The 12223-nt window shown below is 40.1% G+C and overlaps 1 protein-coding gene across 4 annotated transcripts in view; it reads left to right on the top strand.

The window, feature by feature from the left end:
- Positions 1-12223, top strand: part of tet1 (tet methylcytosine dioxygenase 1) — a 41427-nt gene that overhangs the window by 14136 nt on the left and 15068 nt on the right. Inside the window, exon 1 of one of the 4 annotated variants that reach the window (XM_004551739.4) lies at positions 3395-4128. The exons of 2 other annotated variants lie outside the window; for them this stretch is intronic. In XM_004551739.4, the coding sequence (XP_004551796.2) occupies positions 4114-4128 (15 nt within the window). In that variant the 5' untranslated portion in view covers positions 3395-4113. Of the gene's footprint in view, positions 1-3394; positions 4129-7649; positions 7980-12223 lie in introns of those variants that run through there. One more of the 4 variants, XM_004551738.6, reaches the window with a different exon arrangement.

Genomic DNA, 12223 nt, shown 5'->3' with positions numbered 1-12223 from the left:
CTGTTGAAAGCAATGCCAATCAAATCCTACCAAGGGCACACAATGGCCTCCTGGAGAAACCAGAGCTCATTCATGCATTAATTTAACCTGCCTAATTTAGAATATCACTAATACACCTGAAGAGGATAAAAACTCATCTGCTTGCTCCCTCCTGTCATTGGTTCTGAAGGACCTCTTCCAAATGGCATCGACCAAGGGTAATCATTATAATGAATTCATGGCTTTGTCTGTTCTTTTGTCTGTTTTCCCTTTGTTCATTCATTATCCTCTCATCTCTCTCTGTTGCCACGCAATAATGTAATTCTTTTAATGCACCAATGGAATTTGTGTGTATTAGGGCTGAACGATTATGGAAAATAATCTAATTGCGATTTTTTGCCCCAATATTGCGATTGCGATGCGATATGCGATTATTTTTTAAGGTCTTTGTCTTCTGTATTATTAAACAAAGACAAGCAATACATCATATAGTATGGCCAATACTATATTACATTAATTTTAAACTGTTCTTTCCTGGAAGACAGACCTCTGTTATGATGACATGAGGTGATGCATGAATTGATGACTGACATTTTTATTTAACTTCTTCAATCACAACAGTATATTTGAACATACACAATAGTTTATTTTTAGCTTACAAACATCTGAGCATAAAGTGCTGACAAGGAACCCTGGTGTAAACATTAAAATGAAAGTCAGTACAATGTGCAGATTGCAGAAATATACATAAAAAAAATCAGTGGCTTTACCACACTCAGTTTTTCGACATCTGTGAACTACTAGACAGTCATTCAATTAAAAAATAATATTAAATAAATAAAACTAATAAATAAAAAATACACACATCTTACTGATCTTTGCAGTCAGTAACATTACACATAAAGTGCAAACATAATAGCAATTGTATAAACACACACACAAACACGCCTTTAAAATTTAAAGGCGTGAAATTGGACGGTCTAGTTCTGATTATGCCCTGGTATGCCCAAGGCTTTAAATGTGCTCTATAAATAAATAAAGATTGTTGTTGTTGATTAGCGTCACCGCTGTCTCGGTGGAGTTTAATAAACTCGGCCGTCTGCTTCTTGCTATCTAAAATATAACCAGACACTGGTGTAAATTCTCGACTGTCTCATACTTCTGTTTAATAAGTTTTCTGTTTGACGTTTAGTCAGCTGTGTGAAAACCAAGGAGGAACCCACCCGGGGGATTAATAAAGTTTTATTTTATCTAATCTAATAACTTTAATCTCAGCCAAACCGATTTACTCACGAACAAACAAAACACTGAAAAAAGCCCAACAATAACATTTTTAGGTTGTCTAAGTGACTTATATATTACGTTTAACCCGAGCAGCGAAACTCCGCGGTGATCTGAAAATGATGTGCCGGGAGTTGTGCCGTTCTCGGCCGCATCAGTAACCCTCGAGCTCCCGGCTAGCTGTCGAGCTGGTGGGTAGCAGACACCTCTGAAAACGTCGAAGCACTTTTGCAAATATGGGATATCTTGATAAACCGAGCAGATATTTGATGTTTACACAACTACTTTCTCGCCTGAAAATATGTTAAAAGTTTATTTTGTGACCCAGAAAGATTAGTATGAGTAATTTTAAAACTTAGTAGCGGCCGCCATTGCTGGAAACTGGAGTTTGGCTGGGCCGCGCTATGAATTCTGGGATATGGTAGTAATTTGGACAGCCTTCGGCACGTCGCTGTGACGTAATCGGTCTACAAATGCGGCCTCAGGAGGATGCAGCCCATGAATTTGGACATGTCCAGAGTATAATCGCAGCCTTTGCGGTTAGAAAATTGCACTTGATCATGTCGCGATATTATCGCAAATGCGATATATCGTTCAGCCCTAGTGTGTACCTCTCTATAAACACGTATGCATGTGTAAGTGTGTGTGTGTGCACCATTGTGTGTACACACAATCATATGGCAACCATGCCTACTCAGCATGTCGCACTAGCAACAACTTAAGTAAGGCTTTTCCTGTGTCATTGTTAGAGGATCTGAGGCCCTCATGCTGCTGTGCCTGCCTAGTGTTTGTGTTTGCATTTGTATCACTGTGTACATAAAACAAAGGACCTGCTTGCCTTTCCCTTCTAACCCTTCCCAGGGCGAAAATTATTTACAGATTTATACATACCAGCTTCTAAAACCTGAAAAACAGACGTGTAGGACTTAATATATGATTGTGTGTTTGTGCAAATCTTTGTCCTATATCTACTGACCAAACTCAGAAGGTCCAGGAACAGGTTAAATCCATGAAAGAAGCTGCAAGGCTGCAGGGGACACTTTAGTTGCTGAATAGAGATTTGAAGATTTGCCCTCCTTCCTTGGATGAGCGAAAGGGGTGAAAGAGGGAATGACCCCGTGTCCCCTCATGCTGACCAACCACTGCTAGCTTGTAAATTGAGTCCATGTGGGTTTATGGGTGTGGTGTCGAATAGTGCACATTTCCTTCCAGGATTGAGATTGTAGATGTTACATAACTCGGCATGTGTGTAAAATGAACTTTGAATGAGAATTCATTGTGTCCTTAAAATAGCCTCACCCATGGGCTCTTAACTGTCCACAAAGGAAGCGTGACAGCTGTAAACATGCATTTCTGTTTGTGTGCGTTTGAAGGAGAGAGCACGCAGAAGAGAGCGCGGAAAGTCGCTGTGCAGGCATTTAGTTACAGTGTTTAGCTTGCAGATGTGCTTTTGGAAAAGGGATCAGAGTGATATGTGAGTAGCCTCAGGGGTCTTCTGATTATGAGCCATACTGCGCCTCCTCTCAGGTAATGCAGACTTTATAGTTTCAGGGTTTTCTCCAAGGAAAATATTCCATATTGCCTTGGATCCAAATGCTAACGTGGGTGTTTGCATAAAGGTTACTGCTGTTCATTCTGAGTATCCTAATGTTTGACATGTGGTAGTCTTTTGAGCTTTGACCTACACAAAGAGGTGTTTAACTGATTGTTTGACAGGTTGTGTATATGTGGGCTGGATGTGAAGCAAAGGGGCAAGTTGAAGCGTAGAGTCATGTTTTCCCATTTCCCATAATTGTTACCTCTCACTTCAGCATATCCAACACCACCTCTGGGATGGTAAAGCTGTCTTTTTTTGTTGTTTTTTTCTCTTTTTTTGTCCCTGACACAATGAAGATGATCAGTAGAAAGTCAAAACTTTAGTAAAGAAGCCAAAAAGAGAAGAAACTCCCTCATACTTTAGCCCTTCATCAATGGTCTGTAACTTTTCCATGCAATTGAGAGACAAGTTTACATTATCGTCTGCTGTAATGGTAGTAATGACAAGTGTTGGCAGCAATGCTTGGCACTGCTCCATCACTGGGCTGGACTCCAGTGGGTCAGCCTCCACATGTATCAGAGACAGTTTACGACTGCGGTGCCGAATGACTTTCTTTACGTCGCTTGCTGTGCATGTGTACTGTAGCTTGGGGTGATTAATGTCCAGGCTTCTTTTTCCTAATGAGAGCCGGGCAGCTCGTTAAAGAGGGAAAAAAAACACACGGGACACTTAAAGAGCTGAAAATTAAGGGCGTGGTGGAATATCGTTAGAAGTTGTCGAGCTTTTTGTCGAGTGGAGTGGCAGCTGGAGGAGGAGGAGCGGTCTAAAAGCCTGAGACGCTTAAAGGAGATGAACTTTCTGGTTGCATTTTTTGACCTGTATTTTTTTATAGGAATCTGCAAATTTTTTTCTAAATTGCATCACATTGTCTTGTGAATTGAAACCAGAAGGCTTGCATAATCAGATAAGAGCATTTTTATGTCTGCTACACCCAGAGGGAACACTGGGGAATGTAGGACAGCTGTGTTACATTGCTTTTACCTGCTAAAGGGGCCTTAGCAACACATGCCAAGTGATAGTAACATGATAACGGTTGGCAGCTATGTCTTGTACACAAACAAGCGTAGGAGACGTAGTTGTGTTTGGTGTAACCTGTTTAGCAGTGTGGCTTGTTGATGTTGTTGCAGCGTTAAACCTGTTAGACTACTGGTCACATTCAGAGGAGAGCTCAACCACAACCATCTCAATGAATAACACCAAGGAGCTATTAACATTTATTCTAAAGATTTTTTTATTTGGGACGTGAATTTTTCTCAATGATAATCACCCAGGTAAGACTTCCCTCAGTCATAACTCTTTATGCACTTTGCTATTGGTTTTTTCTTTTGCACATCTTTAATCAACCCTAAATGAAGACACGGTTCAGATGTTATGCTTTGGTTCTTTTATAGTAAAACACTAACATGCATATGTTCAGGTTTAAGGTGGGTCAGTGAATAACTGATTAAAAACAAAGCTTTCAAGAGCAGTGCACTCACTTTACTGTGTCCTTTCAGTCTTATGTTAAAGATTGAAAGACTGCCGCATGTCCGCGCTGGTTGTCAGCATGAATTGTGCAGCTGCAAGCACTAATCCACATTGTGATTAAATAGCTGGCAATATGCAAGTTGTTGTAGTGTTGACAGGGTTTTCACAGTTACTGCCAGTGTGGAGATATTACTTTGTGGGGACGAAATTTGCTTCAGCACACCGCACTCACTCCTCGTGCATATTTCAAGTGTGTAGTCTTCGTCTGTGCTTGTTTTACAGTGTGTAAGGAAGCGTTTGGGGAAGACAACTTATTAGAATCTTACGTGTTTTTTTGTCACGTGTTCATAGATATTAACACTGAATTTTCAGCTACTTCAGCTAAAGATATAACACTTACACACTTATCTGCTCAAAGACATTTAAGATATTTACTCCTTGGTATTATTCCAGCGTTTGCTACGACTCCCAATCTGAGACTAAATCAGAAAACTTTCCTGAGGGGATATGAGGTGAGAATACATAAAATGATATTCATCATAATTTAAATGTAAGATGTTCTTTGCATTTTCTAGATGCAAATACTCAAGCAGCATAAATGCACATGGCAGTATTTCATGGCTGCAGTGGTACACCACAGCAAGTGTTCAGTAAATGTTGTGTTGAAATGTTGAGGATAAATGCAAAAATGATGAACTTATCAAGCTGCAGAAAGGGGCTAATATATATGAAGCCACACCATGCAGCAGTTTGACTGTGATAAGTGTAACTGACAAACTCAGTGACTGTTGAACTTTGCAGTGAGATAAAAAACAGCCCTTCGGAGCCATGACTAAGATTGCAATTCTTGAGTACACGTTTCAAAAAAGTGCATCAAAAGTGTAAAAATTCCCAAGTCTCTTATATAATCAAGTCATTTCCCATATGGTTTGTCTTTTAGGCTCAAAGACAAACCATTGGTGTAACATCCTACTCAGTAATGTTTGAAATTATGACACGACTTAGTGCTAAATCCATCAATATGATCGGATCTTCCGCCACAGGTTATGTTTGCGCAGCTGTCTTATCTTTTTGGTTGAACATGTTTACTGCAGGCTGGATGCTACACTGATATAGTTTTTATTGTTTTGACTGGGCTGCGCTGAACTGCTCCCACAATCAAGCCCATGGCTGAGGTTGGTTGCTAGATTGTTAACAGCAGGCACTGGCTCTGGCTACCTTCATGTTTCCTTGTCCTGGGTTGAACTCAGCTTCTTGGCCACATGGTTACCTTTAAAAGAGGCAAAGTTACTAACCACGCTTTTCCTGAGTGGGGTTGTTTAGGAAAGGATTTAGGGGTGGATGAACAAGACAGTCATTTAGAAATTATAGATGGTGCAGCAAATTATTCGCCTATGCTTGCAGTACTGTGCAAAAGTCTTGAACCATCACTCATTTCTTCATATTTTGCTAGGAAAATGTAATATCTGTGCAGCAATTTATTGAAACATCTAGAAAAATACAGAATGTAAAGTATGTAGCTCACCTATCTTGCAATATTGACTTTCAAGTTCTAAAGAACTTGAAAGTCAATATTTAATATGACTACCCTTATTCTTTAACACAGCCTTAACTCTGTCAGGAAAGCTTTCTTGACATTTTTTTAAATACTAGGAATATTTCTGCAGGCTTCTTGAAGGACATTCAAAGCTCTTCTTTGGATGTTAGCTGCCTCTAACATCCAAAGCGTGCTTCAGTAATGGTGAGGTCCAGGCTCTGGGGAGGCCAGTCCATGACTGATAATGCTACACTGGGTGTTTTATATCCAGGTATAGTTTTGTTGCAGTAGCAGTGTGTTTGGGATCATTGTCATGCTGAAAAATAAAGCCAATCAAATGCTTTCCAGATGGTATTGCATGGTGGATCAAAATCTCACTGTATTTTTTTAGAGATGGCTGTAGACGCTTACCGTTGTATCTCTCTCCGGACCTCCTGATGACAATTTGAACCAAAAATTTGCAATTTGAATTAATCACTCCATAAAATCTGTTGGCACTGGCACAGTTCTTGTGTAATTTGGCATATCTCAGCCTTTTCTACGTGTTTCCCTTCCACTGAGGCCGTTTGTGATGAAGCCTCAGCAAACAAGAGATGGATCAACTGAAAGTCCAGATGCATCAGGTCCATCAGATCTTTGCTGGACTTCTTTCCAGTTTCTTTAGGACATGACTTTTCTAAATCTTCAACTTGTCCACTTTCCTAAAACATTTCTAAGATATGCCATTTCTAAGATATGCCAAAAAAAAAAAAAAAAAGATATGCCAAGTTTAGCTCTTTGAGAATCACCCTGCTGGAGCCAAAATACGATGCCCATTAAACTGTTATTTTTGGCATTCATCATTCAACTAAAGAGATGGGGGAAAAACAGAAGCTTTTTATGCCAGGCTGCTATCAACAAAGTGCCTAAAGATATAGTTTGCTACTCCAAAAAACTGGTTCATCCCTTGAGTTAGGTGCTTTTTTAATCCTAGGTGAATGATAAAACAAGCAAATAAAACAAAATATTCTTCTAAAAATGGCCAGGTGCAAGGGCTGGAGTGAAAATGAGTGAAAAAGTAGTCAGTTTCCAAAGAAAAACTTGTCCTGGAGATCTATTGAGATTGCTTAAGACGACAATTACAAGAAACTCTGACTTCTTGTGTGCAAAAATATAAAGGAATGAGGAGTCACTCCAGACTTTTGCAAAGACTGTGTCTTGCTTCATCCTGTGTCTGATGATGACAGAATGCAAAACTTCCTTACAATGATAAATCACATGTCTTAAACCTCAAGGGGCACAAAAGCACTCGCTGTCCAGTGTAACTGTCATGTGATGGTGGTTTTTGCTTATCATTATAAGCATTTTTGCTTTTAGCAGTATTTCAGCCCCATGTAAGTTAAAGGTGCCAACTAACTTAAACCTGTGATTAGTTTGACAGTTGTGAGTAATCTTTATTTACTGTTAATTATATTTTTGATTAGCTGATGAACTGCTTTGTCTGTAAAATTCTGAGAATAACCATTAAAAATCCCCAAAGCTTAATTTCAGATCTGGTTATTTGGCAAGATCAGTTGAAAACGCAGAAATAAGAAGCTTGATAATCCAGGAGCAGCAAATGTTGTTCTTAATTTTGTTGTTAAGTTGACTAATTGAATAATGGATTAATCATTTTAGTAGTTGCACAATCAACTCTGAGGTAGTCCTGTGTTGGTGAGCTCTGTCCAACTGATCCAGATCCAGCACTATCCATTCCACAATTTGCTCCAATCCCTGTGCGTAGGGCTGGAGTAGCCCACATAGGGGATCCTTTGTTTAGGAGAGTCTAGGCATGGAAGATAATTTACAAGCCGCTAAGGTCCTCACGCCATTGGCTGATGAGGCTCTGTCTGCGTCTGCAAAAGGCATCCCATCTGTGTGTGTGTCTGTATGTCTGTGTATGTGCGGTGAGTGTGTGCGCGCCTGCTGTAGCAGTGCTTTGCTACGGCGGCTAGTCATGACACCCAGGAGCTTGCCCTGCGTACGGCTACTGTAGCCAATGTTTTCTGCAGGCTGGAGGCAGGCAAAGCAAGATGGCCACCAATACCTTTTAGGGATATGCTGCCTAAACCGGAGGGGCTTCCTCCGAGGACAGATAAGGTAAAGACAACCATAGTCTTCACCCTGAGTTCTTTTGTCTTACTGCAAGATAGGTCAGCTACAGTGGAGCTCAGCTAGAGGTATACGCCGTTGTGTCTCTCTCTCCTCGCCACCCTGGATTTAGCTGACCAGGAGTGCTTTATTTGGACGCCTGTTTTGTTATTGTCCCTTTCACTGAGGACCTGGCCTTTTGTGTGTGAGCACTTGTCTTGTCTTTTCCAGGTGGGTTTAAGGGCTGGGACAACAAAGTTAGCAGCAAATGGATACAAGAAAGCCCTTGTCTTTCCTTTTATTGCATGCCTTTATTTAAGCCACTGTGCTGTACGAAGAGTCCGTTTGCTTCCCCTTTTCTTTCTTGCAGTGTTTTGAACAGCCATATTTCTGCACCTGCTGTTTTCTGACTGCTTAGCAGAAAAGTGGAGTGCTTGTAAGCCTTGGGTCGTAACTTGGCAGGTTTTACTTGTTTGGCTACAGTAACAGTATTATTACTGTGCGGTTTGTAGGAAAGGGTCTCGCTGTTAATGACGCCGTCTTAATCTCTATAATTTTATAGTTGATTAAGCTCGTGCTCTTTTTCACCGCTTTTCTCTTTAGGTAGTATGTTTTGTGTGTAGACGACATTATATTGAGCTCAGCGCAGACAGGAAGTACTCAATGAATGAAGGAAATTCTCACATGTTCAGAGAAACACATATAAACCACTACTTACGCTCTGACTCAGGAAGGAAGCATGTGTTTTTTCAGTGTGTTAATGTCAGGGTGCTGTGAGGTGGCAGGCTTAACGGTATGATTTCTGCATACCCACAATGTGGCAAAAGAAAATCGGAGTATTCACTTTTTTGTTGTAGCAGTTCATACGATGTCTATGTATAATGTGTTTTCTGTGCATGTGTGCGTGTTTTTGTCTGTGGTCTTGCGTTACAAATAGATGCACACTACTTCAAACCTCCTTGGAGACCCAATTTGCTCTCTTTGGAGAGACAGAGACACAGGGTTGCTACGATTCATGTAGTAGTGACACTCTGTTGCCGCAGGTCTCTGAACGGGTGTTTGTGTGTTAAGAACTCACCCTTAGCCACTCTTGGATATGTTTTATTCATTCCGAAAGCTCTGACAAGCTCCGTAGTTAGTCACGGTTTGTCTAACACAAAAGAAGAAGAGTGTGTTTGCAAGTGACTAACCCGGCGATATACCCAACAAGCACAAAGACGCAGCACCAGCACATCACAGTCCGAGCTCCCTCCAGAGACCCAGTGGCTAAATGAGAACACATGACTTTGCATTCGCATCCTGCTTTTAAGCTTTTTGCTTTTACAAGGATAAATGTAAAATAATTAAAAGCAGAGGCTGCACTTTGATGTCTGCTTCGGATCATAAACAGTTGGATGCACAAACGGATGCACACGCGCACACACATGCATGCCGACGTGTGTGTCTGGTGCAGTGCTGGAAGGCAGCCAGTACTGCTTTGTCATTGAAAGCAGTTTATTGTGACATGCTGCTTATTCTTGCACTGTGCCCCATCTTCTTCACTCCTCTTTTCTTTCATTGGCCCATTTGTGCATTCAGTGCAGAGCGGTTATCTCATATTCTTGCATTGGCAGCTTTGGTGTTGCCTCAGCCTGAGCTTGAACTATCTGTTGCATCAGCGGCGTGTTTCTAGTAGTCAGACACAATCCTGACAGCCATGGGGAGTTCAGTGGACTGAGGAGTAACTGCAGCAAACCAGAGAGTGATCAGGAGTACCACATCACTGAAAAGACCTGGTGATCATTTAGCTTTCCCATGTTAATCACAAACAGCTCCGTGGTCACTGCAATTTACTCTTGAGTTGTCAAATAACATTTAACCTGTGCTTAAAGGAGAAACTCCAGCTTCAGCAAAGTTAGAAACTGAGCCAAAGACAAAAGCTGTTCTGTGTATTTTTAGTACTGAGAATGGAAAAAATAATTGGACAAACAGGCAAGATGCAGTCAGGAGACCTTTAGGCCATTTATAAGGCCCAGTTGGAAGATGTGTGCTTGTATGCAAATCAGAAATGTAAGATTGTAAGAAAGAACTTCACACACCTAAAACTCTTGTCTTCACACTGCTGTTGCAGAAGATAGCTCAGCATCTGTATTCTCTCTGACCTCTGTGTGCCTTTTATTCTTCCAGCTATAGCTTTGGAACAATGCCTAATCTCCTATTTTTCAGTGTCTTCTTCTTTACAGATGCCACTTTATTGCATGTAAGGTGTCACTGTATGCTTTTGATGGTTGAAAACAATGTTCCCTTTTTGTTCGGGATTTCTGAGAATCTTTTAAGTGAACTGGTACCAGCTCCAGATTTAGGCTGATTCTGAGCACATTTTAAGACTTGAAGGATTGTTGTGTTTTATGAAAAGCGGTTAAAAAAAATGTCAGTATTGTGTTACCGCTCCATTAGTCGAGCAGGTTTTTTTGTAAAATAAACATAAGGTTTATGGTTCATTTTCCACAGGTATTCCTGTGCAGTCTATAAAACTCCCTTCTCCCATACATCGTTCTGTTTGTCAAGTGCAGTAAAAATAGTGCACTAATAGTGTGCCAATCTAAATCTGGTGCACGTCCAGTGGAAACGGAGGGAACAAAGAGCACATGTAGGTGATAAACACAAGTGTTTTTTGTTTGGTCTGTGGGTTCACAGGAGATCTGGTTTATATTGATGTACTGCTTAATTGAATTCTGCGATTCAATTAATCTTACCCAGCTAGTCTATCTTCCTACCAGGCCAAATATTAAATGCCCTGAAAAGTCTACATTAATTGATTTGGTTTTAACAAATGTACCTCATAAATTCTCTTCACTTGGTGTTTTCTGTAATGACCTAAGTGATCACTGTGTTGTTGCTGTTTGCAGAAATGCTAAAATTCCAAAATGTAAGCCACGCATAGTGTGCAAAAGGAATCTTAAACAATTTAATGAACAGGCTTTTCATCATGATTTGTCATTAGTTAATTGGGAAAAAATCGGACTATTACCAGATGTAGAGCTAGCTTGGACATATTTTAAGGAAAGTTTTATGGGAATTGTTAATAAACATGCCCCCTTACGGAAAGTTAGAATTAAAGGTCGAGAAAATCCTTGGTTTTCGCAGACACTCGCAGATAGCATACACAAGCGTAATAGAGCATGGGACAAGGCGAGACAAACAGATACTTCCACTGATTGGTCTGTTTTCAAACAGCTTAGAAATAAATGTACTTCTCTTATTAAAAAGGCCAAATCTGAATACTTTTTGTCTGTCACCACTGAGAACCTCAATGATCCACAGAAATTTTGGAAAGTAATCAAGTCTTTTTCCGCCAATAAAATGACTCAAACCTTTCCTAAATCTGTTGTAAAAGATTCAGTCTCAATTAATGATAAAACTGAAATTTTGAATTGTTTTAATGAACACTTTCTATCAGTGGGTTCCTTGTTTGCTTCTGCAGAAACTTTTTTAACAAATACTTGCCCAGAACTCTCTATGTTTTCTGGAGACCGTTTTAACTTTGTACCTTTTAGTGTTTATGAAGTGCATAAAGCTTTAAAGGCTTTGGATCACAGAAAACCTCCTGGTCCAGACTTGATGGAACCTTATTTTTTGAAGTTGGCAGCTGATTTTATTGCAGAACCACTCTCAATTCTATTTAATTTTTCAATTAAAACCAAAGAAATTCCAGCGGTTTGGAAATCAGCTTTCGTTTTGCCTTTATTGAAAGGAGGTGATCCATCGGTGTTGACTAATTATAGGCCAATATCAAATTTGTGTGTTTTATCCAAAATCCTGGAATCTCTAGTTTGTGACCAGTTGAAAGAGTTTTTGTACTCTAATGATATTGTCTCCAAATTTCAGTCAGGCTTCAGGAAAAAACACAGTACTAACACTGCCACTATGAAAGTGATAAATGATATTATTGTGGCACTTGATAAGAAATTGTACTGTGCGTCACTCTTTATTGACCTCTCAAAAGCTTTTGACACTGTTGATCATGCAGTCCTAAAAAACAGACTGCTCAGCCTTGGATTGTCAGAACATGCATTAGCGTGGTTCTCAAATTATCTGAAAAATAGAACCCAGTGCATTAAACTTGAAGGTCTTTGTTCTAAATTTGTTGCTGTCCACAAGGGGGTGCCACAGGGCTCAGTTTTGGGTCCCCTTCTGTTCCTTTTATATATCAATGACTTGGGTCAAAATGTCTCAGACACAAATTTGCATTTTTATGCTGACGACACAGTTAT

Source organism: Maylandia zebra, linkage group LG13 (genome assembly GCF_041146795.1).
Source record: "Maylandia zebra isolate NMK-2024a linkage group LG13, Mzebra_GT3a, whole genome shotgun sequence".
Lineage (NCBI taxonomy): Eukaryota > Metazoa > Chordata > Actinopteri > Cichliformes > Cichlidae > Maylandia > Maylandia zebra.
This window is presented reverse-complemented; position numbering and strand designations above follow the sequence as displayed.